The 14420-nt window shown below is 44.3% G+C and overlaps 1 protein-coding gene across 1 annotated transcript in view; it reads left to right on the top strand.

The window, feature by feature from the left end:
* VWDE (von Willebrand factor D and EGF domains) overlaps positions 1 to 13813 on the top strand; it is a 56227-nt gene extending 42414 nt beyond the window's left edge. The window contains exons 21-31 of the mRNA XM_066629134.1: positions 881 to 1564; positions 3344 to 3439; positions 3522 to 3617; positions 4669 to 4764; positions 8144 to 8239; positions 9903 to 9998; positions 10863 to 10958; positions 11045 to 11140; positions 12517 to 12612; positions 13530 to 13653; positions 13720 to 13813. Coding sequence (XP_066485231.1) covers positions 881 to 1564; positions 3344 to 3439; positions 3522 to 3617; positions 4669 to 4764; positions 8144 to 8239; positions 9903 to 9998; positions 10863 to 10958; positions 11045 to 11140; positions 12517 to 12612; positions 13530 to 13653; positions 13720 to 13813 — 1670 coding nt within the window. The remainder of the gene's footprint in view (positions 1 to 880; positions 1565 to 3343; positions 3440 to 3521; positions 3618 to 4668; positions 4765 to 8143; positions 8240 to 9902; positions 9999 to 10862; positions 10959 to 11044; positions 11141 to 12516; positions 12613 to 13529; positions 13654 to 13719) is intronic.
* Positions 13814 to 14420: the final 607 nt, after the last annotated feature.

The raw sequence follows: 14420 nt of genomic DNA, 5'->3' as shown, positions 1-14420 counted from the left end.
CAACACGCCAAGTAGTGTGCTGCTGGAGCACCAGTGGGAAGGCCAGAGTCTTCCCATGGGCTTCACCAGACCACAGGCCACTCTCTGGAACAGGTCAGCCAGAAGGGGAGATGGGAGGTGTGAAGGGAGGGTGGAAAGGCTTGGGGAGGGGGCAGAATGGGACAGGGAGGGGGGAGGAACAGAGGATGGGGAGGGGTGGATCTGGTGGCAATGGTGCACGCAGAATCCTATCCCATCCATCAGCAGCTTCCCTGCCTACTTTCTGTCAATGCACTTGAGCCAGCAAAATCTCTGCCTCTGGATACCCATTGTGGGGCAGGAGGCTTACAGAGGGGAAAGGGTATTTAAGTCTACTTCCCCACTGAAGCCTCCTGTTCCCGTCCCCGTCCCCCACTGGATACAGGGTGAGTCTTTTCAGCATGGCTGCACCACCAGGGGTATAAGGATCAGCGACAGGCCTCCCCAGCCGCGCACCCGGGGCAAAGGTCCACAATGGCGCACCCTCCCACAGGCTGTCACCACCCCCCACACAGAAATCCGCCCCCCCCCCACTCATCTGAGGCTCACGGAGCCTCACGTGACCCAGGGCTGCTGTCAGAAAAGCCTCTCTGAGGTTCCCTGACGCTATAAACTGTGCTTCCGGAAAACCAGAATTATAGTTTCCAACTCTGTTGCGAGCCTCAGAGGGGCTTCCACAGGGTCCTAGAGGCTCATGCCTGGGACATTTGTCCCACTGAACCTAATGGTAGGTTCACAAGTGTAAGGATTGGGCTGGGTTTTTACTTAAATCATACTATTTTTACTGATTTAAGAAGGTCTCCTCCAAAATGTAGATCTTGTAATAATGCTCTTGCTTTTCTCCTTCTCTCTTGTTTGGCAGGTTTCCTGCAACATTCAATCGCTCAGGTTTCTAATACTGCTAGATCTCCTCCTAATCCTACAAATGACCCCAAGGATCTTACTCCCACAGAAATAACCAACAGCATCCCCCCAACTTCAACAGCCAAAACAACGTTATCCTCAAAACTATTCATCACCCAAAGAACAGCATTTAGTCAACCTGTTAGTAATGAATACTCAGATTACGCAGTTGGTGTCAGTACTGTAAACATCCTTTCCGGCCATCCAGAGAAAAGCTCTGCAATAGATTCTACGTCTGACACCTCATTTAGGAATAATACAATATCTCCTGGGAAAGCAGTGAGGTCACGAGGACAGGGCAATTCCCCCCTAGAGACTAACATAACATTGGGAAATAAAATTAACTCAATTACTGAGACACTGCTAACAAACAAAGAACTGGAAGAAAGAAGTGATCACAAATTTGAAAGCCTGTTTGACAAGGGAAAAGATAACACTTTGCAGTCCACCTTTGAGAGATTCTCTGTGCCACCCAAAGGTCCTGGCACAGACCAAAAACCTGGCATAACAGCAATGCCGCATCAACTAACCTGTGCAGATTCACCATGTTTCCCTGGAGTTCCTTGCAAGCCAAGTCAGGAGGGAAGCTTCAGATGCGGCCGTTGTCCTTTTGGCTATTATGGAGATGGAATCATTTGCAGAGGTACTGGTGCATACTATAACAGTTGGGGAGAGAAGGTGGTAGGGACCAGGCAGGGGAGGCTGTGCTGAGGGCAGGGGGTTGTAGTTATTGGCAGTGGCAGCAGTTCCAAAATATCCTATGCCCCTTCCCAGTCTTGACCCATCTCCTCGATTCCACATGGAGTTGTGCCAGCTGGAGAGTTGCCACAGGTGTGAGAAGACCTATTGGGAAGCAGACGCTTACCCCGAGGAGGTCTTGTAACTGCTCCTGCCTGCAGGATGCAGCTTGTGCTCCGTTGGTCAAGCTTCATTGACACAGTAGGGGGATGTTAGTTAGGATTAGGCTGAAAACCTTGTGGCTAGGATCACATTTAGCATTGCTGCTCCCCTCTCCTTCCCGGAGACAACAGCTCTTTATCCAAATCTGAACTGTACAAGTTTCTGACCATTCAGCTGTGGTCAGAGCTGAGATTTAAACTGGGCAGATCCTGATTCCCAGCTCAGGGCTGAACAAAACATTATGCAAAATGTGTGTTTTGGTTAGTTCTTTTTTAAAGTTTTTTAAAAATAGCATGCAGCAAAACCATGATGAGGTATAGAGAGACTTCACTCTTTTCCCCATTGTGGGGTTTTGATTGGGTTTTTGTCTTTCCCCATGTTATTTATAGGATAATAACTTCCATTGAACAGCATCCTTTTTTCCTTCTAGACCAGTGTTTCTCAACCAATGGTACTTGTACCACCGGTGGTTCTTGAGGTGGTGTCTGGTGATATGTGCAGGACCATCAGACCCCCACCGTTTGGCAGTGAGACCAGCAATGCAGTGCAACAAGCAGCAGTAGGAGGCACAGCTAGGCAGGCAGAACTCCAGTGCACACTTTTCATGCACTCAAAAAAGCCCTCTGATCAGTGTTTGGCAATGACATCGTTGCCCGTTACTTCCGGTGATACTTCCAATAGGTGAACCATGTGAAGTGCTACAGCAGGGGACAAACGTTGAGAAATGCTGTTCTAGCACGTGGAGGAAGGGTGCAATTCCAATCCAGAGTACAGTGGGGGGGAAACAATAGCATCCTGTCCCCCAACACTCCATCCTGGCACTATTTTAAGGAAAACTTATTTAAAAGAATGGCCAAAGAATGCATTTCTCGTATGTATAGATTAACTTTTAACTGCTGTGCTTCACCAACTCTATAATAAGTTGTTGGCAACCTTCAGTCTCGAGAGACTATGGTGTCACGTTCTGAATGGTGGTTCTGGCACAGTCTAGTGTGGCTGAAAAGGCCGATTCGGGAGTGACAATCCCTTCCACGCTGGGAGCAAGTGTAGTGTGTCCCGGGTCTGTCTCCTTGGCTATGGGCCTTCCTTCTTTGCCTCTTTGCCTCAGTCTGTTGGCAAAGTGTCTCTTCAAACTGGGAAAGGCCATGCTGCACAGCCTGCCACCAAGCAGAACACTCAGAAGTCAAGGTTTCCCATCTGTTGAGGTTCATTCCTAAGGCTTTCAGATCCCTCTTGCAGGTATCCTTGTAGCGCAGCTGTGGTCTACCTGTAGGGCGCTTTCCCTGCACAAGTTCTCCATAGAGGAGATCCTTTGGGATCCGACCATCACCCATTCTCACAACATGACCAAGCCAATGCAGGTGTTTCTGTTTCAATAGTGTATACACACTGGGGATTCCAGCTCATTCCAGGACTGTGTTGTTTGGAACTTTGTCCAGCCAGGTTACTGAGGATGCGTCGGAAACAAAATAAACACTGAATAGAATGCTAACTGATTTTATTTTGCCCCTGACTCTTATAGCAATATGCAGGCATACATGTGGCAGAAACATGGAGTGTGTGGCTCCGAATACCTGCAGGTGTAAACTTGGTTACTCTGGACGTAGTTGTCAGGCTGGTAAGCACCATAAGCATACTCACCATCTGCAACTGAGAATTCTGAATCACATACCTAAGAATTTTGTTTTTGTTTTATACAGCTCTGTGCCAACCAGACTGCAAAAACCATGGGAAATGTATCAAGCCAAATGTCTGTGAATGTTCCCCAGGATTCAGTGGTTCTCTCTGTGAGGAAGGTAACTAGGCTGCCTCTTTAGTATTGAAGGATGATCCCCCAGTTGTGTTCTGGAATTCCATGAATGCTGATCCTGAAATGGTGGCAGTCATTTCATGCTATCCCCATAAAGCACATAAAGCCAGGTTTAAATGGACCTGCTTTGATTTATTCAGTACATTTATACCCTGCTCTTCAATGTCTCCAGGGATGGTATTTATTTCATGCAGCTGTTCACTTGCTTAATTCAAAGTTGGAGGGTTGGCAGGTGACCTTTTCTGTGGTGGCATCCACATGTTGGAGTTCCTTCTCCAAACACAGTTGCCAGTACCATCCTTGTTATCTTTTGGATACCAGGTGACAGCTGCTCTTTTCTTGTGTTATTATACTGACTTAGGCCATTGGTCCACCTAGCTCAGTATTTACACTGACTGGCAGCTGCTCTCCAAAATTTAAGGTAAGGGTCTTTCTCACTCCCTGCTGCCTAATCACTTCAAGTGGAAATGCCAGAGATTGAATTTGGAACATCCTGCATGCAAAGAAGGTGCTCTACCACTGATCCATAACCCTTGTGCCCCATCTTTTTTAGTTCCAATCTGAATATCACCTTTATGTGGTACTTTTTTGTATGTGATATATAGGTGAAAAAACACACTTTCCTTGCCCCTTTGACTATTATAATTTTACATATGCATTTTCTGTTCATATGCATGGTTGAGAGCTCTATATTTTTCCTGATTTTAGCCTTTGTCCTCGGGACTCTTTAAATGAGAGGAGTGGAGAATAGATATCTTACTTATAACCTGTCTTTCTTCCATCATGCAATTCAAATCAAAGCACTATACCTGGGGTCTCCCTTCTAGATAATGACCAGAGCTGGACCTGCTTAACACCAGTAGGGTTGCTGTGTTATGTTACTGGAGTCCACAGTATTCCATGAAATGTACTTCTGCTCCAAGCCATCCCTGAATAAATAGTAGAAGCTTATTTTTTAAACTTTGTTGAAAAGAAATATCTGATTTTAGTGAACTTTTTGGAGCTGATCTCTTGAACAGTCTTATTTTGGCCCACAGCACATTGTGATCCACCTTGTCAACATGGAGGGACCTGTCTGCCTAGAAACCTGTGCACTTGCCCTTATGGTTTTGTGGGGCCATGGTGTGAAACAAGTAAGTAATTTAAAATGTGAGACTCATATAAATGAAGTTGTGCTAAGTGTTAGAAAATAACTTGTCAGATGAACAAAGGTGCTAGATACATACAGGCAAGTGCTATTCTACATTTCAGATTTTCTATATCAACTATCATAACATTTATAAAGATGGGCAGAACCTTTTGATGAACTTTCACAGCAATAAGATATATTGCCCAATCCTTTGCATGTCTACACAGAAGTAAGTCCCACTGAGTTCAATGGGGCTTACTCCCAGGAAAGTGTTTATAGAATTTGCAGCCATATAGTATTTTCTTCTCTTGTCTCTTCAGGTGATCACTCAAAATGTCTATAGCATTTTGATCAGTTATGTTGGTCCTAGATGCTTCAAATTCAGAAAGACTTGAGATAGCTACTGAAAGGTCAAAATACAGTACTATATACCGATTTCCTTTATAAGGCCTTTCCTGTTCTCGTTGCCTGTGAAATTCTTAAGCTGTTTGTTTTTTTTAAACATCTAGTTCCATTGCAGCATGTTTATTTGGGGGGGGGGAATTGTTTTTCAATATAAAAATTGCAAATGGAAGGCATAACATAATTGGCAAGTGATATTAAGGACTATAACATGCTGACTTAAACATATATCATAACTATAAATATGCACTTTAAATGATTCTAAGTAACTTGTTATTCAGCCATGTGCTCTGTCACAATAATTCATTGAAATTAAGATGAAAATGATATCATGTAAAATTACTATACATCTATTTCTTGAATAATTAAGTTATAAAACAGATGAATACATTCTTGATCATCTTTTTTTCACTGAGCATTGGCTGATTCAACAGAATAGTCCAGAGGTTCTCAAACTGTGGTTTGCGACCCACTTGGTGGATCACCACCCAATTTTGGGTGGGTCGCAAAAAGCTGGGCGATGCCATCTTGGAACCTGGCAAAATGATCTTGGAATTTGGCCGTGGGTGCCATCATTTTCCAATCCTGCATCAGTCCTGGGAGAAGCTTCACTCTCTCTGGGTCTAAAAGAGCAGCAAGTGCAGGTACAAAAGAGCAAGTCAGCACCTGTTTCATTTCTCAGTGAGCCTGGTGATCTGCCTGGATGTGTGGGAAGGGGGGGAAACTGGGGTGCCTGGACTGAGCATGTTGCTGATCTGCAGGGTTATGTGAGATGGAAGACTCCTGTTGCATACAAGTGTGCAGACAAGTCTGGTTTTGCTCTATCTGTAGGAGGCTTCAGGTTAGTTAGTTTACAAGGTGCCATGAACACTGATGGGCATATTCAAAACATATCAGTGCCATGCTCAACAGAAGCAAGCACACCCTTCAACACAGCTCATTACAAGAAGTATATTGAATTTTACAGGTGAAATAGTTGGTAGCAATGGTAGCATGGGACAGAGAATTGGAAAAGCTTCTGTGCTGAAATGTCTTCTCTTGTCATTTGAAGTGTATGAGTTCCTAGGTGAGAACCTGGAAGTGATGTCCCTTCCTGCTTAATGACATAACTTCCAGCATTGGTATTGCAGTGATGTCACTTCCTGCTTGATGATGTCACTTCTGGGCATGACATCATTTCCAGGTTAATGACTTCACTTCCGGTGGGTCCTGGACAGATTGTCATCATGAAAAGTGGGTCCCAGTCTAAAACGCTTGAGAACCACTGGCATAGTCTATTATTACTCCACTTTGCTGATGTCACAAAGACTCGCAGTTCTTCCAGGCAATCTATCTTCCAGGCAATCAGTCAGTTGCCAGCTACTTATGGCAGTAAGGGAATAATGGGATATTTCTTTATTGTTGGTGGGTAGCTTTCAGAATAGCATTTATGCAGTCTGTGCTTCTTGGCATCCTTCAGTCTCGAAAGACTATGGTATCGCGCTCTGAATGGTGGTTCTGGAACAGAGTGTCCTCTCCAGTGCGCGAATCCTGGGTAAAGTAGATATGGAGGATAGACTGTTTCCCATGCAGCAAATCCCCCCTCTCCACGTCGCTGAAATGGTCCAATGGAAAGGCAGAGGCCAATATGGTTGGTTCCAGTGGTGTCGCAGGAGTTGCCAGAGCATGACTTTGTTCAGCCATGAACTGCCTCAGGGACTCCGGCTCCGGATTTTGCCTGGAGCCTTTTCCATAACTAGATGTAGCCAGAAGGCAGTGGAGGTTTGGGATCAGAGTTTTCCTTCTCTCAGATGAGCTGCCTTCCCAGGCTAACGTCCCATCTACCCAGTGTTTAGTCGCCTCTTACGACAAGTACAGCCAAACTGAGGGCCTGTTCTTATCCCCAGCCCCCAGGGGAAAGTCTGTGTTAGTGCAAGCCATTTTCCTTGTACATATCCTCCTTCATACCAGAGCTCTCCAGTTCCCTCAAAGTCCTGCTAAATGGTGGACCCTTGGCAGGAGTCTGAAATAAAGTGTATTCTCACCTCTCCTTCATTCTCTTGCACCTCATCCTGCACTTTTACTTGGAGGGGTCCCCTGATCCTCAGGAATTATTTTGGGGAGCTCAGAGGGGGCTGCATTTGGGAGGAGGGATGGGGAAGATATTGAATCATTTCAGTTATGTGAGAACTACTCTGGAAGCTACCTAGTATAAACCATTGAGGGGTCAGTGTTGTCTATGCTAACCGAAGAAGTAGGTTGAGGATACCATCCAGCAGTTGGTAAGAAAGAGGTTATGCTACTAGCAGGAACTGATGATTCAGCACTGTTCCATCAGTATCCTCCAGAAATTAACTTATTTTTGTCAAGCCTATACTCTTATGAGTACAGATAACAATTGTTGATGTTTACCATAGTGCTTTGTTTTATACAGTATACATATAGGCCTGACAGAAGTTAACAGCATGGCTATGCTGTAGCTACCATCAAAAGACCAATACATACCTGAGGCCAGTCAGTTCACTAAAATGAGCTTTTGCATTTGGATTCATGCACCTTAGTTTATAGCAGAACTTTGAGACTCACAAAGCAGAAAAGGAAACTCTGAAACCTTTCACTCTGGAAGGGAATATAGTTAGCCTGTGATTTTTATTTAATCAGTGTGTTCTGGTTGTGAGTCCTTTCTTCAGTCATGCTTTTTCTCAGTCATTCCATATTGTAAGAAAGTATTTGAATTGATGTTCTTTTGAGCACTCTAGGAACACGGAGGAAAGCGTTGCATTGTTAAGGTCTTGTAATCTGTTTTTACGCTTTTCTGTAGCACTGAAACAGGGATATATCTTGTGATGGAATTCTTGTTACTAAGAAGGCAAGGGATAAAGGCATTTTCAGACAAAGTCAGGAGAATTATTTATATACATTACAGTTATAAAACATGACCGTCACCTTTTGTAACAATCTTTTTGTTTTTGTTCTGTTTTGTTTAATTTTGCTCAATGCAGTGGTTTGCAACAGGCACTGTGAAAATGGAGGTGAATGTCTTACTCCAGATGTCTGCCAGTGCAAAGCTGGCTGGTATGGACCTACCTGTAGTACAGGTAAAAGCATCCTCCAGAGGAAATTGCAATGCGATAGAACCACTTGCCCATTGCCACAGACTTGCAAAAGTGTCTCCAGAATTCTGTCATCCACAATTGTGATATTATCATGCTGGAATGTGACATACCAGAATTCTGTCATAAATTGATCTGGATGCAGAGACTAGCTCTTATAGGACTTCCTTGGTACTGCTGTGCTCAGAATTGCTGAGCAATGAAATAATAGCCATTGGAATTATGGTCAAATGTTTACACAGGCCAACACACATTTTGCTTCCTTAAACGTTACACCAATTCCTGGGTATATTTGGAGTGTCTATTCCAAAAATGGCATCCGTTTTGCCCTATCACATGTAGTTTTGCAGACATGGCATAGCCTCTTTAGTGAATGGTTCAAGCAGCTTCCTCATGAGGAAGCCTGCACCATACCTTCCTCATGAGGAAGCTGCTTGAACCATTCACTAAAGAGGCTATACTATAGCTCCAAAACTAGAAGTGATAGGGCAAAACGGATGCCATTTTTGGAATCAGCACCCCAAATTCACATCAAACCACCATAAAGTTTGGGAAAAACTTTTCTGACCTTCAATTTTGTAGGCCTGTGTTTTATGCCCCTATAGTTGTGATATAACAGCCATGTTACCCTGAACATGCTCAATCTTGTCTGATCTCCGAAGCTAAGCAGGGCAGATGCTTTGAGAATGGGTGAGGAGGAAGAGGGGAGGAAGCTTTGTTGCTAGGAGTTGTGTGCACCTGTCCTCCCCTGGGCAAAGCAAAATGCAGGTCGGAGGAGGCAGGAGGAGCCTTACAGAAGCAGGAGAGAGGGTTGGACTCATGGACGTGTGTTTTGGGTGGTGATGAGGGTGCCCTTGGTGGTGCGTATTGAAGGGAAAGATGTTTGTAGGAGTGGTGCAAAGCGTGTTTTCTATGTAGCTTGGGCACATGTATGGAAAGGAGTGCGAGAGACAGAACTGCACATTTTAACTTTCTAACCACATGGTTAAGAAAAAAATATTTTAAGTTGCTGAGGGCCAGATAAAATCTTGTGACAGGCCAGTTGTGGCCCCCAGGCCATAGTTGGAGACCCCTGGTATAGGTGAACATTGCATCCCTGGAGCCCAGTTAACGTCTTCTTTAACTGTCTAATACGCTCTTGTGCTTCTGAGGTCAACTTTGTGTCTCTTATTGCTCACTCAGCATTTAAAAACTGAGTAGGACAGCCACCTGACTCATTTTAAACCAACTTGCTGGGGATTTCCCATTTTTGCATTTTGTTCTCTTGGAGCATTTTTTTCAAATTACAGTCTCAAAGCTAGCTAGTCAAAAGACTGTGCCTCTGTTTAAATAAGCTGCCTCTGCAAATAAGCATAGCTTCTTCTTTTTCAGTATTTATCCTTGTATCGAGCAGATAGCAATCTCATTTCCCAATAAGAGTCTGCAATAAATTACATTTCAATTATCTCTCCTGTTACGATGCCCAGCATAGTTAAAGTTAGTCCAAAGAGTGTTTGCAGGCAGTAAAAATGTAACATGTAGCTTGGGGAAAGGTTGTATAGGAATCTTTTAAATAAATAAAAATAAAAATGCAATACATTCATTACATGCATTTTATATGTGCTTCCACTTAAAATATATTTCCCTCTGCCCCCTTTGTCTTCTATAGCGGTGTGCGACCCAGTGTGCCTCAATGGTGGATCCTGTAGTAAACCGAATATTTGCCTTTGCCCAAATGGATTCTTTGGGGCCTATTGCCAGAACGGTAAATTAAAAAAAAAACTACCTATTTTTGAAAGCAGCAATGTGTTCGTTTAAAAGGGTGAGATTCCTTTTATTTTCAGGGGAGTAACACTGATAGACTAGTGCACAGTTTGGTCTACGTAGTGCTTAAGATTTCATTGTTTGAAGTATTAAAGATGCCTAGTACTTTACACTCCTACCCTAATAAAGGACTTTATGGACACAACAGAAATGAATACTTGCTGCGGTGTGAATGATGGACAAGCCCAAAGGTCTTGCCAGAGTTTCTAGGAGCCGGTGTAAAGTACAGTAGTTTCTCCTTATCAGCAGGCTCAACATCCGTGAATTTGAGCATCCACAGATGCTGAGTCCGCAGATCAGAGGGCTGCAGAACGCCTCCCAGACACAATCAAACGCCATTTCACAGATGTGACTTCTGGTCATATCTGGAAGTTGTTCTGAGTCTGGGGAAGGCCCACGGTCCACTCCACAAAGTTTGTAATTTTAGAAACTTCAAACATGTCTCCCCAAAACTCACCTTTTGTTGAAAGTAAAAATCCCCAATTGTCCTGGTCTTTCCTCATAAATAAAGTGCTCCACCACCACCACCACCACCATCATCCCAATCGCTTTGGCTGCCCTTTTCTGCACCATTTCCAGCTCTACAATATCCTTTTGGAGATGCAGTGACCAAAACTGTATGTTGTATTCCAAATGTGGCCGCACCATAGATTTGTGACCCCAGGACAGACTAATCGCAGCACCCAACTCTATCCTTGCATAGGTTCATTCAAACCCTCAGAGGAAACACAAAGGGATATACCTGTGTGGTGTGCATTGATGGAGCATGAATCTCATTTCTGTGTGTGTGTGTTTTCTCTAACAGCTGTCTGCAACCCTCCGTGTAAGAACGGTGGCCACTGCATGAGGAATAATGTTTGCGCCTGTCCTGATGGCTACATTGGCAGAAGATGTGAAAAAAGTAAGGCAGCTTCAGAAGGCTTGCAGGGAGCTGCTACCAGCACAATGAAATGCACACAAGCAATTCTAACTGCTCTTTGGTTTCAGGTATATGTGACCCAGCGTGCATGAATGGAGGCAGATGTGTTAGCCCAGATGTTTGTTCTTGCCCATCAGGATGGAGAGGAAAGCGATGCAATGCTCGTGAGTGTTTCTCTCAGCACCTTAAAGCATAAAAATGAAAGCCTGTGGCTAAATTGGGTGTATCACACACTTCCTCCAAGCTGCAGCAATAATCATTTAATTTACATTCAGTTGTACTTGGAGAGCACTTTTTCTCTGGTACTCAGTGTGACCCTCAGGGTTTTCCTGTCTAAATGATGGAAGCAGGTCATACCTACTGTTCCAAAATAGCATGTGTAGCTTTCCTTTTTTGTCTCAGTTCTTAAGCATGAGAGCTTTGGGTGCTTAACTCAGTATCTCACTGGCACAGCAGGTCTCTTTAAGAATCCTTTTGAAGAGTCTCCATAGATCCAAGACAAATTTTCATCTCTCATGCAAAAGACATGATATGGTGACTTTATTACACTCATATCAATGGGATCAAAATCAGACTGAATTACTTTCATATATAAAGGCCAGCACACACTGTTACCAGAAGTAGGGAGCAAGGCAGGAGAGGGTTTGTAGAAATGCCCAACTCTTGCAAATAAAATATGTCGGTGTGTTAGAACAACTTCCTGCTTCCTCAAACTAGCAGGAGCCAAAGAATATAGCTGGCAGCAGAGAGTTGCAAGTAGACATAGGCTGTCAGACACCCAGGTTGAGTGTTTGAGAAAGCAGTGGTTCCCAAACTGTGAGTCATGGTGGGAGCCGCGGAAGACAGCCAGGGGAGCCACAGAATCCTCACGGCAAACAACCCATGAGCAATGTATAGGATTGTAGCCCTAATGCGGAGCCGCAGCCAATGGCCCGTTAAGTCAAGGTAGCCGCCAGTCCAAAATGTTTGGGAACCACTAACAGATAGCATGTGGCAGGACCAGTCAGCTTATTAGCATTTTGGAAACTGACTCAGGTTCCAGGAGGTCTTGGGCTGGCCTAAGAATGGCCTAAAGTGCACATATTCAGGCTGGGTGGGCAGGGAACAGATTGGGCTTGGAGGACAGAGACCATGTGTCATGCATTCTCCAAGCTCATTCATTAAAATCCATTTGTCCATGCATCATGCGGTCTGCATTCTCCAAGCTACAAGTTCCATAAGGAGTCCTTTAACTAGTTACAGTTACCTCCCTGCACAAATGATTTGTGGCAAATCACTCAAAGGAATGTATTCCCTTGCATTTCTGATGCTTTAAAAATACCAGATCAAATCTGTCTGTTAGTGACATCTTGCCGGTTGCCAAGGTGCCATAAGACTACCTGTTGTTTGTGCTGATACGTACTGACACATAGTCGTTTTTAAAGTGACATATATAATTTGACATATATAATTTGATCCTATCCTTTTCTGCAGTGTTTGTAAGTTAGGTCTGAAGCAATTGGAAAAGTTAACAGTGCATGCATTTGTCTGTCTTGGGCAGCTATATGTCTCCAGAAGTGCAAGAATGGGGGAGAATGTATTGGACCAAGCACTTGTCATTGCTCTCCAGGATGGGAAGGAGTTCAGTGTCAAACACGTGAGTCAGCCATATAGTGGAAAGATTAATACTTCTGCTAAAGTTTTCATTCTATCACATCCAGAGACACAGTGTGAACAGATCTTTATTGATAAAGTTGAAATAAATCATTGAGTTGAAAGAGAGTCGACAGTAACTCCTGTTACATCAGGTGTACAGGCTTTCAATTTATCCTAAGATAACCAATCACATATACAAACAATGCTGTGGTTTTTCTCTCTGTTGAGCTGTGTTCTCAGTTCCAAAGGTAAATCTAGTGACCAGTGAATGTTCAAGAAAGTCAGCACAGAGTATGCCTGAAATATCCTGGAATGTCTTGTCCATTTAGACTGGTCTCTTTTATTGCAGAACAGAGAAACACTCTGTAAAATAAATCATGATGGTTTAACTGAGTGATGCAGGGCTTGAACAGCCCCTAAGAGCACAATCCTAACCAACTTTCCAGCACTGGCATAGCTGTGCCAGTGGGGCATGTGCGGCATCCTGCAGTTGGGGGCAGTCATGGAGGCCTCCTCAAGGTAAGGCAAAGTTTGATTCCTTGCCTTGGAGCTGCTTTGTCCTTATGTCAGTGCTGGAAAGTTGGTTAGGACTGCGGCCTAAATAGCTGGTGACTCAGTATGGGTTAATATCTACATAGCTACATCACTTGGAAACTTGGTGTTATTGTTGTGAAGATGCATCCCTATATTGTGGGCCATTTGAATGGAAGCTGAAACAGGGGTCTTTCTGATTGCAAATTTCCAGGTTGTTCCTTGCACTAGAGTAGACTAGTAGATGTATTCCCCCATGGCTTGTAGCATCTGAACATGCACTTGTGCAGCTTGCAGTTATTGCAGAATAATTTGGACTTCTTTTCTTTACAGAGAGGAGTCTGCTTTTGTTTGCTAGGTCATACACATGTGCTTTGTCTATTTCAGCTGTATGCAACCAGAAGTGCCTTTATGGAGGTACATGTATACTGCCTAACGTATGCTCTTGTCGACCTGGCTACACTGGAGTCATCTGTGGGAAGAAAATTCAGGTAATGATATTAATACTTTTGTAAAGACAAGGAAGGATGGAAGAAAGTGTTCTAATTGGCCTGGCTTTTTGCTTTTTTGTTTCAAGGTACAAAGACGTCACGCTTGAAGAACCAGTACCTGCTACTTGGAGTATGAGGTTCTTGGACATAGAGAGGTTCTCTGAAGGCACTGTTCCTTAACGGAAAAGATTCAGCCCCTTCATTTTGCAGAGTACAGAGGTGCTACACATAGGCATGCACTGAAGCTCTTCCCTCCCATGCTAGACTGACAGAGAGTGTAACACAGGCATGTTGCAACCTGCCTATCCTTTCAGATTAAGTTGAATTGCTTCTACACCTGTATGCATCCAGTGGCTTGCTTCTCCTCTGGCTCATGGTGCATTGACTCTTTGCTGCAGAACCAGAGTCAATGTAGGGGTCTGGGAATTGGGCTGTTGCATGTCTCTAGGTGAGGTGGACTTTTAGGTGAGGTGGACTCTAACTTGTGCTGGAAGCAGACAGGCCAGTGGATCTGCGCTGTATACAGCGCAAGTTTCAAGCAGTTTGTGGCTCGCCCCAAGGCAAGGGGAAACTTTTCCCCTTACCCTGGGGAAAGTCACAGCAGCCCCAATGGGGCTGCTCAAATCTGCACCACCCAAATCGGTGACACAAATCCGAGCAGTTGGGGACTGCTCCAGGTTGCCTGGAAATGGGGTCAGGATCAGGCATAACTGCTGGATCCTGGCCCCGCCTCCTACTCCCCACTCATTCATGGTCCTACCCACCATCCGCCCTCCCCCTGCCCCAA

This window comes from Tiliqua scincoides, chromosome 5 (genome assembly GCF_035046505.1).
Source record: "Tiliqua scincoides isolate rTilSci1 chromosome 5, rTilSci1.hap2, whole genome shotgun sequence".
NCBI classification, from domain to species: domain Eukaryota; kingdom Metazoa; phylum Chordata; class Lepidosauria; order Squamata; family Scincidae; genus Tiliqua; species Tiliqua scincoides.
Note: the sequence above shows the minus strand (reverse complement) of the source record. Positions and strands in the feature narration are given on the sequence as shown.